Source organism: Myotis davidii, unplaced genomic scaffold (genome assembly GCF_000327345.1).
Source record: "Myotis davidii unplaced genomic scaffold, ASM32734v1 scaffold1364, whole genome shotgun sequence".
Classification (NCBI taxonomy): domain Eukaryota; kingdom Metazoa; phylum Chordata; class Mammalia; order Chiroptera; family Vespertilionidae; genus Myotis; species Myotis davidii.
Window position 1 is genome coordinate 355,742 of NW_006295736.1, and position 14,834 is coordinate 370,575.

General features: G+C 52.4%; 1 protein-coding gene across 4 annotated transcripts in view; it reads left to right on the forward strand.

Annotated features, from left to right (window-relative positions):
* The first annotated feature begins 1 nt into the window (after position 1).
* Positions 2-14,834, forward strand: part of OGDH (oxoglutarate (alpha-ketoglutarate) dehydrogenase (lipoamide)) — a 39,494-nt gene continuing 24,661 nt past the window's right edge. For 3 of the 4 annotated variants that reach the window (XM_015568229.1, XM_015568231.1, XM_015568230.1), the window contains exon 1: positions 8,408-8,656. In XM_015568229.1, coding sequence (XP_015423715.1) covers positions 8,435-8,656 — 222 coding nt within the window. In that variant the 5' untranslated portion in view covers positions 8,408-8,434. Of the gene's footprint in view, positions 117-8,407; positions 8,657-14,834 lie in introns of those variants that run through there. The other variant, XM_006770389.2, reaches the window with a different exon arrangement.

Below are 14,834 nucleotides of genomic sequence, written 5' to 3' on the forward strand. Positions count from 1 at the left end.
CGGCGAGGAGTGACTCTGCAGGACCCAGGGGCGCGGGGCCCCCGCCCGCACTACGTGCCAGCCTCAGTACCCTCCGTCCTCGCTCTTCCTCGCTGCTCCTTGAGGTGACACTCTCGGTGAGCGGATGAGCCCGCAGCATCCCACGTACCTGGCACCTGCCCTGCTCAGTACCCCACCGCGCCCACCTCCCCTCTGTGGCCCGTGGGTGAGCACCCACGTCCTCATCCTTCTGCAGGAGGCTTGCTCGCCCATGTTGGTGCCCTTTTCCCTCCCGCAAGCCTAACCTGGCATAGTGTGAGCGGCACTGACACTTCCCTGAAACGAGCGGCCGAGCGGACCGGAACCAGCCCTCTGCGCTTCGCCCGGAACCCGCCGCGGTACCCTTTGCAGGTCGCAGCGGTGCGGGAGGCCCAGGGCAGGCATCGCCCTGAGCAGCGTTGGGGGAGCGCCCTGGGCTAAGCGGGTTCGCCCTGGGATTTCCTGCAGACCTTCCCCGGTGAAATAGGCAGGACTAGCCCTAAGTTTTGCAAATTAGCTGAGGACTAGCTCTTGGAAAGTTGGAGAAAGATCAATACGCCGACTATCTTTTTGAGACCACGGCCCACTTTCATTTACTTTTTAAAAAATCTTCACCTGAGCGTCTGTTTCTGTTGATCTGAGAGAGGGAGACCGCGGACCATGCTCTGAGGCCCTGGGGCGCCAGGGCTGTTTTCTGTTCTCCGCCTTCTCTTACCTGACGTCTTGCAAGTTACTGGGGCCTTGTTTTGAAACTTCACCTCTATTGACATGTAGGTTTTTGAGTACATCTCTGTAGAGCTTTTAGAGGCGGTCTGGGTATTACATGATCTACTTACACAACTGAGTCCGCCGGTGTCATGGTTCTATGAGGTTGGGTGACGTGTGGAAACCCTACCTCGTTGAAAACTGTCTCAACTATTTTCTCTACATTTAGAACCACACCAGACATGTAACTTGTGCTTTAACCATTACACTTAGTTTAGAAGCGTCGAGAAGGAAATTATATTTACTCAATCGCTGTTTTTTCTCTTTCGTCTTCATGGAATTGGCAAGATCCCTTTTACCATCTCCTTTCTGCTTAGAGAAATTCCTTTAGCCATTCTTTGAGGGTAGGTCAGCTGGCAGCAGTTGCTCTTCGTCTTCCTTCAGCTGAGAATGATTGGATTCCCTTCGTTTCTGAAGGTAATTTTTGCGGGATAGAGGATTCTGAGTTATTTTCCTTCCACACTTGAAAAGTGTTGTGCCACTTTCTCTTGGCCTCCATGATTTCTGACAATTACGCTGTTCAAGGTGTTTGTCTATCGTTTTCAGAAGTTTATCTGGTCTTGGAGTGGACTTCTTGAGGTTTGTTCTGTTTGGGTTTACTCAGCTTCTTAGAAGGCTTATGCCTTTTGCCAAATTTGCAAAGTTTTCACCTGTTACATCTCTGAATACTTCTGCAGCAGCACCTGCTTTTTTCTCCTGGAATTCAGCTGATCTGTTCACATCATCGTTAGGTCTTTTGTTGTAGTCCCACCTGTCCCTGAGGCCCTGTTCATTTTCTTCAATCTCTTCTCTCTGTTGTTCAGATTGTGTGATTTCCTTTATTCTAACTCCATATTCACTGATTTTCTTCTTTCTGCTCCATTCTGCATTTTAACCCATCCAGGTTGGTGGTTGTATTTTTCAGTTCTGAAGTTTCCATTCAGGTCTTTATATCTTTTAGAGGCCCAGTGCATGAAATTTGTGCACTGGGGGGGGGGGGTGGGGGCTGTCCCTCAGCCCGGCCTGTGCCCTTTTGGCTCCGGGGAGCCCTCGGAGGAATGTCCGACTGACATCTTAGTGCTGCCACAGAGGCGGGAGAGGCTCCCGCCACCGCCTCTGCACTCGCCAGCCATGAGCTCGGGGTCTGGCTGAGTGGTGCTCCCCCTGTGGGAGCACACTGACCACCAGGGGCAGCTCCTGCGTTGAGTGTCTGCCCCCTGGTGATCAGTTTGCATCATACTGACCGGTAGGGTTGTTTTACGGTTTGTTCTGTTTGCGTATTAGCCTTTTATTATATAGGATTTCTTTGCTGAGGCTTTTAGTTTTCTTTTGTTTCAAACATAAGTTTATAGTTGCTCATAGAAGCATTTTAAGGCTGACTCCTTTAAAATCTGCCAGATACTCTGACATCTATGTCATCTTGGTGTTGGTCCCTATAGATTCTTTTTTTGTTTCAGTTGAGATCTTTGTTCTTGCTCTGGAAAGTGATCTTTGATGCAGCCTGGACATTTGGGTGTGATGATGAGACTGGATCTTATTTAAATTTCTGAGCAGAACAGGCTTCCTCTGACATGGATGGGGTGGGGGGTGGGGTGGGGGGGCGGAGGGATGTAATCCAGGCTCCCCTCCCAGCCTCCTTGGTATTGGTATCTGCTGTGTGGGTGTAAGTTCCCTATTGGGCCTTTATGGTTTCACTCTGTCTGGGAGAGAGGGGTGTGGCCTGTTTCTGCAGGGCAGGGTGAAATCGGCTTCTCTCCTGGCTTCCACTGACACGGTTGGGGAAGGAAGCCCCTGGTCTCCTCTGACCTAGCAGGTGAGGTGGGCTGGCCCTCAGAGTTGCCTGTGGGGTGGGCTGCAGTAAGGCCATTGCTGTCTAAACATGTCTGTCTGGGGAGGCTGCCCTGTCTCATCTCTGCGCAGAGGAAGCCAGCTCTTGTGTGTGTTTTGTCTACATTGGCTGGCACTTCTGGGGCCAGCGTCTCCAGCGTCTAGTCTGGGATGTATGGAGCAAAGAGAACAGCAAAGAACTCAGTGCTGTTCTTTCTTTGGCCCCAAAGCCCCTTCCCAGTCTGCTCCTCCTCTCCATCTTTCAGAGTCTTTTTGTTTTCAGTGTAGCATTTCATGTTTTTAGCTGCATTTAGTGGGAAACGGAAGTCCTGTTTATGCTTTTAAATATTTTAATAAATATTGATAAATGGCCTTGCTTTCCATAAAGGTTAAATAATTCGTGCTCTTAAACAACACCTTTGAAAGTGCCTGTGGGCCTGCAGAGGGAGCTTGGCAGTCAGGGCACCTACCATCGAGGGTGCAGTCTGGGGAGGGCAGTCAGCCCCCAGGACCCCAAACTGAAAATTGTTGGGGTTCTAACTGTGGGCGCGTGGAAGTCCCTCCAGGGGTCTGGCCAGCTGCCCACTCCAGACTAACTTGCATGTAGGTTTTCCTTGGGAACGTCAGCTTTTTGAGAGATGTCTTTGGTTGGTCTTTTTCCTTGAGAAGTTGTACTTTTTAATCACAGAAACCTTTTTAGAGTGAGCATTCATGCTTGCATCATAATTACAGAAAAACAGGCAGGGATGTGAAGGAAACTGAAGCAGATCAAGTGAGGCGTTTAAGGTTCGTCAACAAATGAGTCACCTGCTTGCCCTTCCCCCAGTCAATCCTCCTTTCTGTCTAGTAGTGGCAAAACGCCTCCGCAATTTAAACTACAGTGGGGCCTTGACTTACGAGTTTAATTCGTTCCAAGGCTGGGCTCGTTAAGGAGCTCGTTAACTCAAACTACTCTATCAACTCAATGCAAAAAGTCAGCCTAGAGACAGCTGGTATCTCAAAAAACTCGTTAGTCGGGACACTTGTAAGTCAAGGCCCCACTGTACTTCCCTGTCTCTGGTGTGTGTTTGATGAAGCTACAGGGGAAAGGCATTGAGTGAGATTTTCAGTTCAGTGAGATTCAGGGGATCAATACTGTGCTCTTCGCACACACGTTCTTCGCATCACTGAGATAAAGTCATTGAGGTGTGGGGTGACGGCATTGTCTTCTTGCCCATGACAAGAACCTTAGGAGTCTGAACCTGAAAAAAGAAAAAATGTTCTCAAAACGAGTTGTTCTTTTAAAATGGTTGTCGGGTGACACCCGACAGTTGTCAGTCACCTAATGATGCGTGCTCTTTCCCCTCCAAGACTCACTTCCTGAGACGCTCGCTGTGCACAGCTGTTCTGCTGACACAGCCTCTGTAATTGCCCCTCCGCCTGGCCAGCGACGCTGATAGGCATCAGGAGCGTGCCTCTGCCCCGTTGGCGGGGAGGGAAGGTGACCTAGGGCTGTGCTGCCCTGCTGGGGAGGGACGGGCACAGATAAAGCTGCTCTATTTCAGCAGGTTGTTTCCTATGGGCAGGGCTCCAAGCCCTTAACACATTTGCTTTGGTTTTTACTTTTTAAACCTTATTTTTGTCAAACGTATAGGTTTATACTTGGATCATAAAATAGTGGGTTATAAATAGTGTCATTTTGTGTACTTTATTGGCATTGATAGGTTCACTTATAGTTTTCCTAGATATAAACAACCTTATTGAGGTATAACTTCTGTGCCATACAGTTCACCCATTTAAATCGTGCAGTTCCAGTATCTAAGAACAGTGGTCGCCAACCAGTGGCCCGTGAGGTTGAAAGGTTGGCGACTGCTGTCTTAGAAAGTTGTGCACCCATCACCATGATCCAGTTCTGGAGCATTTTCCTGTCCCCTAAAGAAAACGCCCTTACCCATCAGTAGTCCCATCTCACCCCTGCCCCAGCCCTGGGCAACCAGTCATCAGCGGGCTTTGTATAGATTTGCCTGTTCTGAACGTTTCCCATAAATGAAACCATGCATGTTGTTTTTGTGAATGACTTATGCCACTTCACATGGCATTTTCAAGGTTCATCTGTGTTGTCTAGTGCTTGTCCTTTGTGTGGCTGGCCCCCATCCTGTACACCCATTCATCGGTGAGCATTTGGGTTTTCCACTCTTTGGCTAGTATGGATAATGCTGCTATGAATGTTTGTGTACAAGTTTCTGTGTGGACATGTGTGTTTTTTTTTTTTTTTAATGTATTTTATTGAATTTTTACAGAGAGGAAGGGAGAGAGATAGAGAGCTAGAAACATCGATGAGAGAGAAACATCCATCAGCTGCCTCCTGCACATCTCCTACTGGGGATGTGCCCGCAACCAAGGTATACATGCCCTTGACCGGAATCGAACCTGGGACCTTTCAGTCCGCAGGCCGACGCTCTATCCACTGAGCCAAACCGGTTTCGGCGACATGTGTGTTTTTTTTAAATATATTTTTACTGATTTCAGAGAGGAAGGGAGAGATAGAAACTTCAGTGATGAGAGGGAATCATTGATCTTATGCCTCCAGCACGCCCTCCTGCAGGGGGTCGTGCCCGCAACTGGGGCATGTGCCCTTGATGGGAATCAGCCCAGAACCCTTCAGTTGGCAGGCGGAAGCTCTGTCCACGGATCCAAACGGCTAGGGCTGGACATGTGTTGTAATTTCTCTTGGTCGTGTTCCTCAGGGTGGAGTTGCTGGGTCTTATGGTAATCCTGTTTAACTTTTTGAGGACCTGCCAGACTGTTTTCCTCAGTGGCCGCAGCAGTTTGCATTCCTTCCAGCGGTGTCTGAGCTCCCAATTTGTCCGTGTCCTCCCAGCGCTTGTCTTTGTGTTTTTAATTGTGTCTGGTCTGTGTGACAGGCGTGGTATCTTGTTTTGATTTGCCTTTCCCTGATGACTAATGACGTTGAGAATCTTATTGTGCTCATTGGCGATTTGTGTATCTTTTGCGGGGGCAATGCCTGTTCGTATCCTTTGTCTATTTTGATTGGCTTATTTTTTATTGAGTTATAGGAGTTCTGTATTCTGTATACAGTTCCTTAGTTATATGATTTGCAAATATTTTCACTTATTCTGTGTCTTCTCTTTCTTGATGGTATCCTTTGAAGCACTAAAGTGTTTATTTGGATGAAGTCCAGTTTATCTTTTCTGTTTGTTTTGCTGTATTTTTGGTTTCCTAAGATTCCATTGAAAGCCACGAAGAACGACTCCGCTTTAACCTGGAAGCTATAAAACTTCCAGAGTCTCCAGATCAGCTCGCACATTGAGGTCTTAGCTCCGTTTTAGTTACTTTGTGGGCGGTGTCCATCTTCAGTCCCGCATGTGAATAGTCAGTGTCCCAGCATCGTCTGCTGAAAAGACCTGAGTTTCCCCCATGGAATCTCCTTGGCCCCTTGCCAAGTAGACGTGTTCCTCTCAGCCAGATCGGAGTGCTGAGACTGGGCAGCCCAGAGCTTTCCCCAGCCTGTGTGAGTCTGTGAGTGTCTTCCCACATGATGAGCTTTTCTTGACGCGGACTCGGAGATTGGAGGGACAGGGGCTGATCAACCGAACCCGAATGTAAGCTGCGTGTCTGCTCGTGGGTTCCTCAGGTTGTGGGGAGAACAGCTGTCCTGACCCCCCGTCATCTGAAAGGAAGTCTGCTCTCCTGGGTGCTGTGCTGGCCCCATGGAGCTCCTGTCAGACTCGGGAGTGTGGCGAGCTGGAAACCTGGCTTACCTCCAGCTCACTGTGGACCGAGTTGGGAAGAGCACATTTGTGATGGTCGCACACCACCTGTCCATGGGGTCATTGCAGCAGCTGGGTAGTGGCAGAGGGGATGTCACTGTGTTCCGGGAGAAAAACCTACCCCGGTGTGGTCCAGCTGCCTCGATAAGGATGACATTGGAGGGAACACACTGATGTTTTCCTCTGGACCTGAGTACAAACAAACAAACAGCATTGAAAGCAGCCGGGTGGTGTCTGCCGTAAACTTGTTCGTGGGTGGCATTGGAGCGCAGTGGGTGCAGGGAGAACTACTGCAGTACCTTGAAACTTCTGACTTTTAAGATTTAAAAAAGCCGTAACCGGTTTGGCCCAGCGGATAGAGCGTCGGCCTGTGGACTGAAAGGTCCCAAGTTCGATTCCGGTCAAGGGCATGTACCTGGGTTGCGGGCACATCCCCAGTAGGGGGTGTGCAGGAGGCAGTTGATCAATGTTTCTCTCTCATCAATGTTTCTAACTCTCTATCCCTCTCCCTTCCTCTCTGTAAAAAGTCAATAAAATACATTTTTAAAAAAAAAAAACAAAAACGGGTTAAGATTGCATTCTGTAGCAATATCCAAAATACGTTGCTTGTTCGTCTTTAATTTTTAAGGAGCAGGCTTTTGTTCCTCATTTTGTTCGTTTTTAAAGCACCTGCCCTGCTTTCCCCTTTGCTAACTGGTCTTCTCTGAGCGGCGGAGCGCCCCAATGCCCATCTGTGTCCCTCGTGTGTCCTCTGATTGCATTTAGGCCAGGAGGGAGGGTCCTCGTGAACAGTGTAAAGCAGCAGCCGCCAGCTGGTGGTCCGTGAGGTCCGAAAGGCTGGCGACCGCTGGGGTAAAGGACAGTTCATAAGCATTTGTTTCTGGACATTTTGAACATGTCTCAGAGCTTGGATTTCCTTCAGGTAGGTGTGGAGGTGGGGTGATTTCAACTTCACAGCCAGGTGCTCTGAGGCAAATTCCTGAGCACCTTGCCTAAGCCATGTGCCCAGGCAGAGAGCTGTGGTCACCCCAGGTGCCCCTCCCCTCCCAGGGCCCCTTTGGCTGACTGGAAGTCGCCTAGTCCCTTCCTGACAGGGTCCCCCAAAACCCGGGTTCCTCATGTTCTCCTGGAAGGGTTGGGCGGAATGGGGACTTGGCAGTCAGAAAGCATGAGCTTGGAGCCTGGCTCTGCCCTTCATGACCCAGGGACCTTGGGGGGAAACTTGAGCTGAACTCCAGAAAGCCGATCTGCAAAACGACGGGGGGTGTGTAGGGTTTGCGAACAGTCCTGACATGTGAGCGTGCTGCCCAGGGTGCATGGGCGTAGACATTTGTGTAAGGGCTTTCCTCCTGGACTCTGGGCCCCGGTTTCTGTCTCGCCTCAGAGGCTCCTGCTCAGCCCCTGTGTCCTTCACACCTTTCCACTCGCTGCCTTCCCTCCTCCTGACGCCTCCGTGCGGGATGCCCTGGGCAGAGGGAGTCCTCGGCGAGTTGGCGGAGTTGGTGTTGTCTGTGCCTCTCAAGCACCCAGTGCTTTCGATGTGATGTTTTTTAAATATTTTTTTTTCTGCTCAAATATAAATTATTTAAGAAACATTTTCCCTAATTTCTCTATATTCTCCAGAATATAGGGAATCCAGTAGGTACTCCGTCGTTTCTGGGTAAAGGAGAAAATATCTTCCTTATTTCGCAGTTAATCCAAATCTAACCAGCAATCAATCAATCTTTGTTGTCTTTCCTAGAATTGTTTTATGCAATGTATACACTTAGAGATGTTACACGTAGAGACGTTTCATGTTTACATTATGTGATAGTTTGTATCCCTGGAATTAAACGTCCGCTTGTGAGTGAAGACCTGGCCCTGTAGCTGTGGAGGGCCTGACCCTCGAGGCTGGGTGGGTCACTCCCATGCCCTGCTGTGCTCTCTGAACCGGTGCAGGTGCCCTGCCACCGTGCGTTTGAACTCTCTCCTCCGGCCAGAGCCTGCGAGCATCCCCCCAGTAGCTTTATCTGCTAAAACGCTCTTTCTGGTTTTTCTTGTTTGTGCAGGCAGTGGTGAGAACCTTCAGAGCAAGGATGTTTCACTTAAGGACTTGTGCCACGAAGTTGAGGCCCTTGACGGCCTCACAGACTGTTAAGACATTTTCCCAGAACAGACCAGCAGCCGCTCGGACGTTTGGGCAGATCCGGTGCTACACTGCCCCCGTGGCTGCGGAGCCCTTTCTGAGCGGGACTAGCTCCAACTACGTGGAGGAGATGTACTACGCCTGGCTGGAGAACCCCAAGAGTGTTCACAAGGTAAGGCTCGCAGGAGCGGGTCCTTGTGTTTTTGGAGTCGCGGCCGATGGTGGCTGGCCACCCAGGTAAGTGTCCTGAGGAGCCCTCAGGCAGGAAGGCAGGCAGCAGCCAGGAGCCCCAGCGACCCACGTGCTCTGTGGCCACCCAGGCCCAACAGGAACCGAGTTGGGAAGAGCACTGGAGGGGCGACCCCCTCACTGTTGTGCTCACTCTCTGGAACAGACCGCAGTCACCGCAAGGATCTCCGCAAGGATGCACAGGCACCAGTTCTGGAATCTCGGCAGGTACGCTGCAGAAGAGAAGCCCGCGGAAGGATGACCGCAGGACGCTCCTCGTCCCAGGGTCCCGCACACCTTGAATCATCTCATGTGATTTCTGTGCCTTTCACATTCAGATCATTATGCTCATGGTTTCCTCCTGTCCTGGGACTCCCTGTGCCACCTGTAAGGCATGTCCTCCTTAGTGCCTCTCCTCACGATTTGCTGGGTATGGGGCACACTTAGTGGCGGAATTCCTTTTTCTCTGTTTTCCATATATATATATATGTATGTATGTGTATGTGTGTGTGTGTGTGTGTGTGTATACACACACATATATGTAATTGATTTCCGAGAGGAGGGGAGAGGGAGGGAGAGTTAGAAACATCAATGATGAGAATCATCCATCGGCCACCTCTTGCACAACCCACACCGGGGATTGAGCCCACAACTCAGGCATGTACCCTGACCAGGATCGAACTATGATTGCCTTGTTCATAGGTCGATGCTTAACCACTGAGCCACGCCAGTTGGGCGTAGCAGAATTTCTTAACAGCATTTGACCGGTGGACATTTGTGGGTTTTGATGACCATGTCATGGTTTTCGGGTCAGACAGTGGCCCAGTGCAGGAGCTGGAGGGCAGGTTCCCAAGCTGCTCAGGCTCCCGTGCCTGGTGGCAGGTGTGGGGATGTGTTCGGTGCCTGCTGACGTCATTACTCTTTGTTGTTGTTGTTGTAGTTGTTAATCCTCACCCGAGGATATTTTTTCATTGATTTTTTAAAAATATATTTTTAATGATTTCAGAGAGGAAGGGAGAGAGAGATAGAAACATTAGTGATGAGAGAGAATCATTGATGGGCTGCCTCCTGCACACCCACTACTGGGGATCGAGCCTGCAACCCAGGCATGTGCCCTTGACAGGAATTGAACCCGGCACTTTCCAGTTTGCAGGCCAGCACTCTATCCACTAAGCCAAACCAGCTAGGGTTTTCCATTGATTTTTAGAGAGAGGGGAGGGGTGGGGAGGAAACAGAACGAGAAACATCAATGTGAGAGAGACACATCATTGGTTGCCTCCTGCACGTGCCTCAACAGGTGCTGGGGGTCGAGCCTGCACCTGAGAGACATGCCCTTGACCAGAATTGAACCTGAAACCTTTCAGTCCATGGGCCAGCGCTCTAACCACTGAGCAACTGGCCAGGGCATGACGTCATCACTCTTGATTGCTCGTTTCCTTCCTTGTGAATCTTGAGTCCCTAGAATAAGCTCTATGTTAACAACATTTAAGACTTGGTATATTCGTGTGATTACGGGAGCCACCAGCCCTGTCTCACCAGAGTGCCTCCGCTTTGTCTGAACCTCATGGCATTTAGCTGGGCCCTTCCTGTTTCCAGGGCCACCAGAGCCAGTGGGGCCTGGTTCCCAGGAGGCGCTCTGGGCCTTCCCCAGGCTGGAAAGGTGGACCTGGAAGGAAGTGCTGAGAAGACGTCTTGCTGGGGGTGGAAGCCAGAGGTCTCCGAGGACAGGTGCTGTAAGCTTGTCTCTGGAGTAAACTTAGCCAGGCCGTCACCTCGTGCTCAGGCTGGTCCCTTGCCTTCCTTTTCCCAAGTAGGACCCCTGGTGGAGCCAGCCAGGCCTTCTTATCTTTGAGTTGAATGCACATGAGGCTCACCTGTGACGAAGGGGTGCTGGAGAGGGGATGGGTGGTTGCTGGGCAGCCATCATAGTCCTTCCTCTGAGAGTGATGGGCTCCACCTTTGGTCTCGGGCAGAGACCAGGGTGTGTCTTGCACTCTCAGCACGTCCGATAGGGCAGAGCTGAGGCAGCTTTTCCTTGCTGACCTTGGAGTTGGCGGGTGCTTTGCTTGCACACCTGGAGAGGAGATAGACTCTTTGGAGATGTTCTTTCGTGAGCCGCCTGTGGTTTAAAAACAACGGCATTGCTCTAGTCGAGCACAAATCCACTTGGTTTCCGTAACAGGAATACTGAAGCAGAACCCTTCATTTTAACTGCTTTCATGGTAGCAAGTCAGGCAGACCCCAACCCCAGTGCCTCCCAGACACAGTGGGGGGGTGCTCTGAGCAGGCTCTGGGTGCGGCCCTGCCATCCTCAGCTGGGGGTCGCTTGAGCAAGGCCCTGCGTTGGGTGGGGTCTGAAGGCCAACAACACTCTGTCCTGCGTGCTGTCCTTTGAGACGCTTAGTTCTAAAGCAGGTTCCGTGGGGGTGGGCAGTCGACCATCAGCCTCCGCGTGTGGGCATGGTGTACAGACAGGGCAGTCTGTTTTCACGAAGGGTGCAGGCCCAGCAGTTGGCGCAGAGGACACATGAGGAGGGTTTAGAGGCCACCAGAGCAGCCTTCACCTGCACGGCAGTGCTGTGAACCGACCGTGTGCACGGGAACCTGGTGCTGGGACACCATGCAGAGTTTGCCGCATTTTCTGGCCCGGGAGAGCCCCTGTGCAGAGTGGCTGGGGAGACGGACTCCTGTCGGCCAGCGAGAGTCCTGGTGACTGTCCTTGCTGAGGAGTCCCTGCCTGGCCAAACCCTTGTTTTAAGATGGCCATGCATCTGTTTTCCTTGGTGGCTTGGTGCCCTGCGTTTCTTGTCTGTAGCAGGTAAAAAGCTCTGTTAGTGCCCTGGCCGGTTTGGCTCAGTGTTGGGAGCGCTGGCCCATGGACCAAGGTTCCCAGGTCCAATTCCAGTCAAGTGCACATACTGTGGTTGTGGCTTGATTCCCAGCCCTGATTGGGGCACATGCAGAAGGCCACCAATCCGATGTGTCTCTCTCACATCTGTTTCTCTCCCCCACTTTCTTCCACTTGCTCTAAAAATCAATGGGAAAAATATCCTTGGGTGAGGATTAACAAAAAAATTAAAAAGCTCTGTTAGTACCAGAACTTTCCATGGTTGCCTGTGTCATGTTCGTGCCTGAAATGGATCAGTCATTAGTTTATTACTGTGGCATGGCCTTTGAACCTGGGGTTTGGTCCATTCCAGGGTGTCCATAGGTGATCGGGTGTGTTTATGGGCAGTGGAGCGTGCTCCTATCTAAGGTAGAGACAGCAGGGGTGGCATTGGACCAGAAGAAATGGCTCAGTCAGCCCAGAACCCAGAGTCCTAGACTTTGGCAGCTGAAATAAGCATTAGTAATCCAGGGTTAAGTTCTAATCAACTTCTTGTCCCTACAGGTGCTTTTTAAAGTGTAAGGAGCTGTGCAAGTATAGGGTGCCCTGTGTGGCCTGTGCTCTTAACTTGCATAGGTAAAGAGCGAGGCACAGAGCCCAGGTGACTTCCCTGGCTTTGCCCAGTCTGCAGGGGAGAGAACAGGGACTCAGGCCCTAGACCTGGGGCAGGCAGGCCTGTTATGGTGGCTCCGCCGTGTGTGTGGCCCTGATAGGTAACACACTTGTGCTGACTGACGTGTTCAACACACAGTGGGACCTTTGAGACAAATGAGGGACCCCGTGTCTCAAATGGCATGGGGAGTGTTTGCCTCTCTCCAACCCTGAAGCCTCTGGAACCGCCTCTGGTGTCGCTCACAGCCAGGAGCATGGTGCTAAGACCAAGTCCTTTTTGCCTCACTGACTGCTCATGCCTGCGTCCCTGGTTCGTGGTCCACAGCTGCCGAGGTCAGCACTCTCTGAGGTGGGGTGGAGCCTTGAATGCTGGACGTCCCAGGCTCACACATCGGACACCATTCACAGCACTGCACCAGACCCCCCACCCCCGGTACCCCTTCACACCCACCTGGCACTGCCACTCCTGACACCCCCGCCAGTCCGTGAATTAACTCAGTGGGCGTGTGGAGCACGTACTGTGCGTTGGACTAGCTTCCTCAGGACATTGCCGCGGAAGAGGGACGTTGTGGCTGCAGGGAAGCAGCTGTGGAGGCTTGTGGGGAGCAGAGGAGGGACAGCGGCCTTTGAAGGCAGAGCTTCGTGGACTCCACTTAAATGCCCTAGTTACATAAAATGAAAGAATTCTGGTTTCGTTTCAACTAGACTGTTACCCTTGTTTACACTTGAGATCGATCATGTTTTGGTTTGTCATTTCGGCAACAAGCTGATGGCCTTAAGCCCACTTGGGGGGGATGCAGGCCCCCACCTTCAGGGACAAGCTGTCTCTCCTGCCTGGGAGCTGCCCCACCCTCCCTCAGCCCTGCCAGGCGCAGAGAAGCTGCACCGAGATCGTTCCCACTGCCTGGCCTCCCAACCTGTCTGCCAGGGCAGCCACGTGGCCTCCCGGTGGCCTGCGACCATCCTCAGGCTCCTCACAGCCAGCTCCCTCCATGCGTTGTCCTCCTGGCACCTGCTGTGAAATGACACTCCTTCCTCTGTCCTGCTGCTCCCGCGAGTGAGAAGCGCATCGCAGACTCCTGCCTGGAGCTCCGCGCCCGCTGCAGAGGCAGCCTCGGGTTTGTGGAGTGCCCCCTCTGAGTAACCATGCTGACCTTTGCGCATGTCTGGGGAGACGCGTCCGGTGCGACCATGTCGCTGGAGCTTACGGTCCTGCTCGGTGGAACAGCTGGCTTTCGAGGCAGTGCCTTCCCTCCCCCTGCCCGGGTGGGCAGAGAACTGAGTGTCTGGATCTGGCTGTTGGTCTGTCCAAGGCTTGGCGGGGGGACGGCGTCCTGAATTAGTTGTGGAACAGGCAAGCACAGGTGGGGGGCTCTGGCCGCAGTGCCTGGGCACCTAGACTCAGCGTGGCAGGCGAGCAGCTGAATCTGCCTGTATCGCAGGCGGAGGAGCACCACCGGCCGGGCCCTGTGGGACACGGCCCAGGTCTGGCCTTGATTTTACCCATTGTAAGTTGCAGTGCACAGGTTTTGCCAAGAGCATCCCGTCAAAACCCAAATGTGAACACCTTTCAGTCGTGGTGGGAGGGGCCTGCTGTTGGGGTTGTCTCTTGGTCTGAGGGCTGGGCGGGTGGGGCACACCGGAGTGCAGGTGCCCACACCTGTCATCTAGAACGTCTGAGGAAGGGCCTGGTGTGTGTGTGGTGGGGGTGAGTGACGGGGAGGTGGAAGTGCATCCTCTGGGCCAGCACTGCAGCCCCTCTCTGCTGCTGTCCTCTGCCAGTCAGAAGAAGGTTCCAGAAGGGAACCAATGGCGCCTGCCCCTCCCAGGGCTGGGCTGCCGGGAGTTCACTTGGGCCTGCTGCCCAAGCTCCAGGAAGTTGGAAATGTTTGGGGTCCAGTGCGTCAGCTTTGTGTGTCCTTGTGATGCACCAGGCAGGGGCCAGGTCCGGGCTTTCCCTGCCCTGGGCAGTGGACGCTGAGGCGGCCTCTCCTTTCTCACAGGAGCACGTCGGTTTCTATCGCTGGTGGGCACAGGGCCTCCGCCCTCAGTGGAGCAGGGCCAGCGAGTGTGGGTGGGAGCAGCCTGTTGGCCGGTTGGGAGAATGGTATTGGATTCCCAGCCCTGCCCAGGGCAGAGAGGACCAAGGCCAGGGCGTGTGCAGGTCTGCCGCTGGCGTGTGGCTGGTGCCAGGCGAGGACCATCAGCTGACACTGCCTGCCAACCAGAGCAGGGAACACGGCGAGACCTCCAATAGTGAGATTTGTTAAGACAGTTAAAGTTGCTGTTAACGTATTAACACACTTTTATTACGGTAAGCGCTCTGGTTTTCTGTACACTCCCCATGTTGTACAGTGTCACCCAGTAGTTTGATTTTATAAGTTCCTGAATACAAGAGGAAAAAACTTGGATGTTCTGAAAACTCCCCTGGACACAGGTTCAGCACAAGACCCTGCTCGCCACAGCGGGTTTCTGGTGGGATTGGCGGCGCAGGCAGTGTCTCGGGACCTGAACCTGGGCCCGCACAGCACTGGGGGGCTGCCTGTGGATCTCTCCCTGGGAGCGAGCGCAGGCCTGCTGGCCGTTCTCTCCAGGTTCTCCCAGGCGCCTAATCCGTTTACTG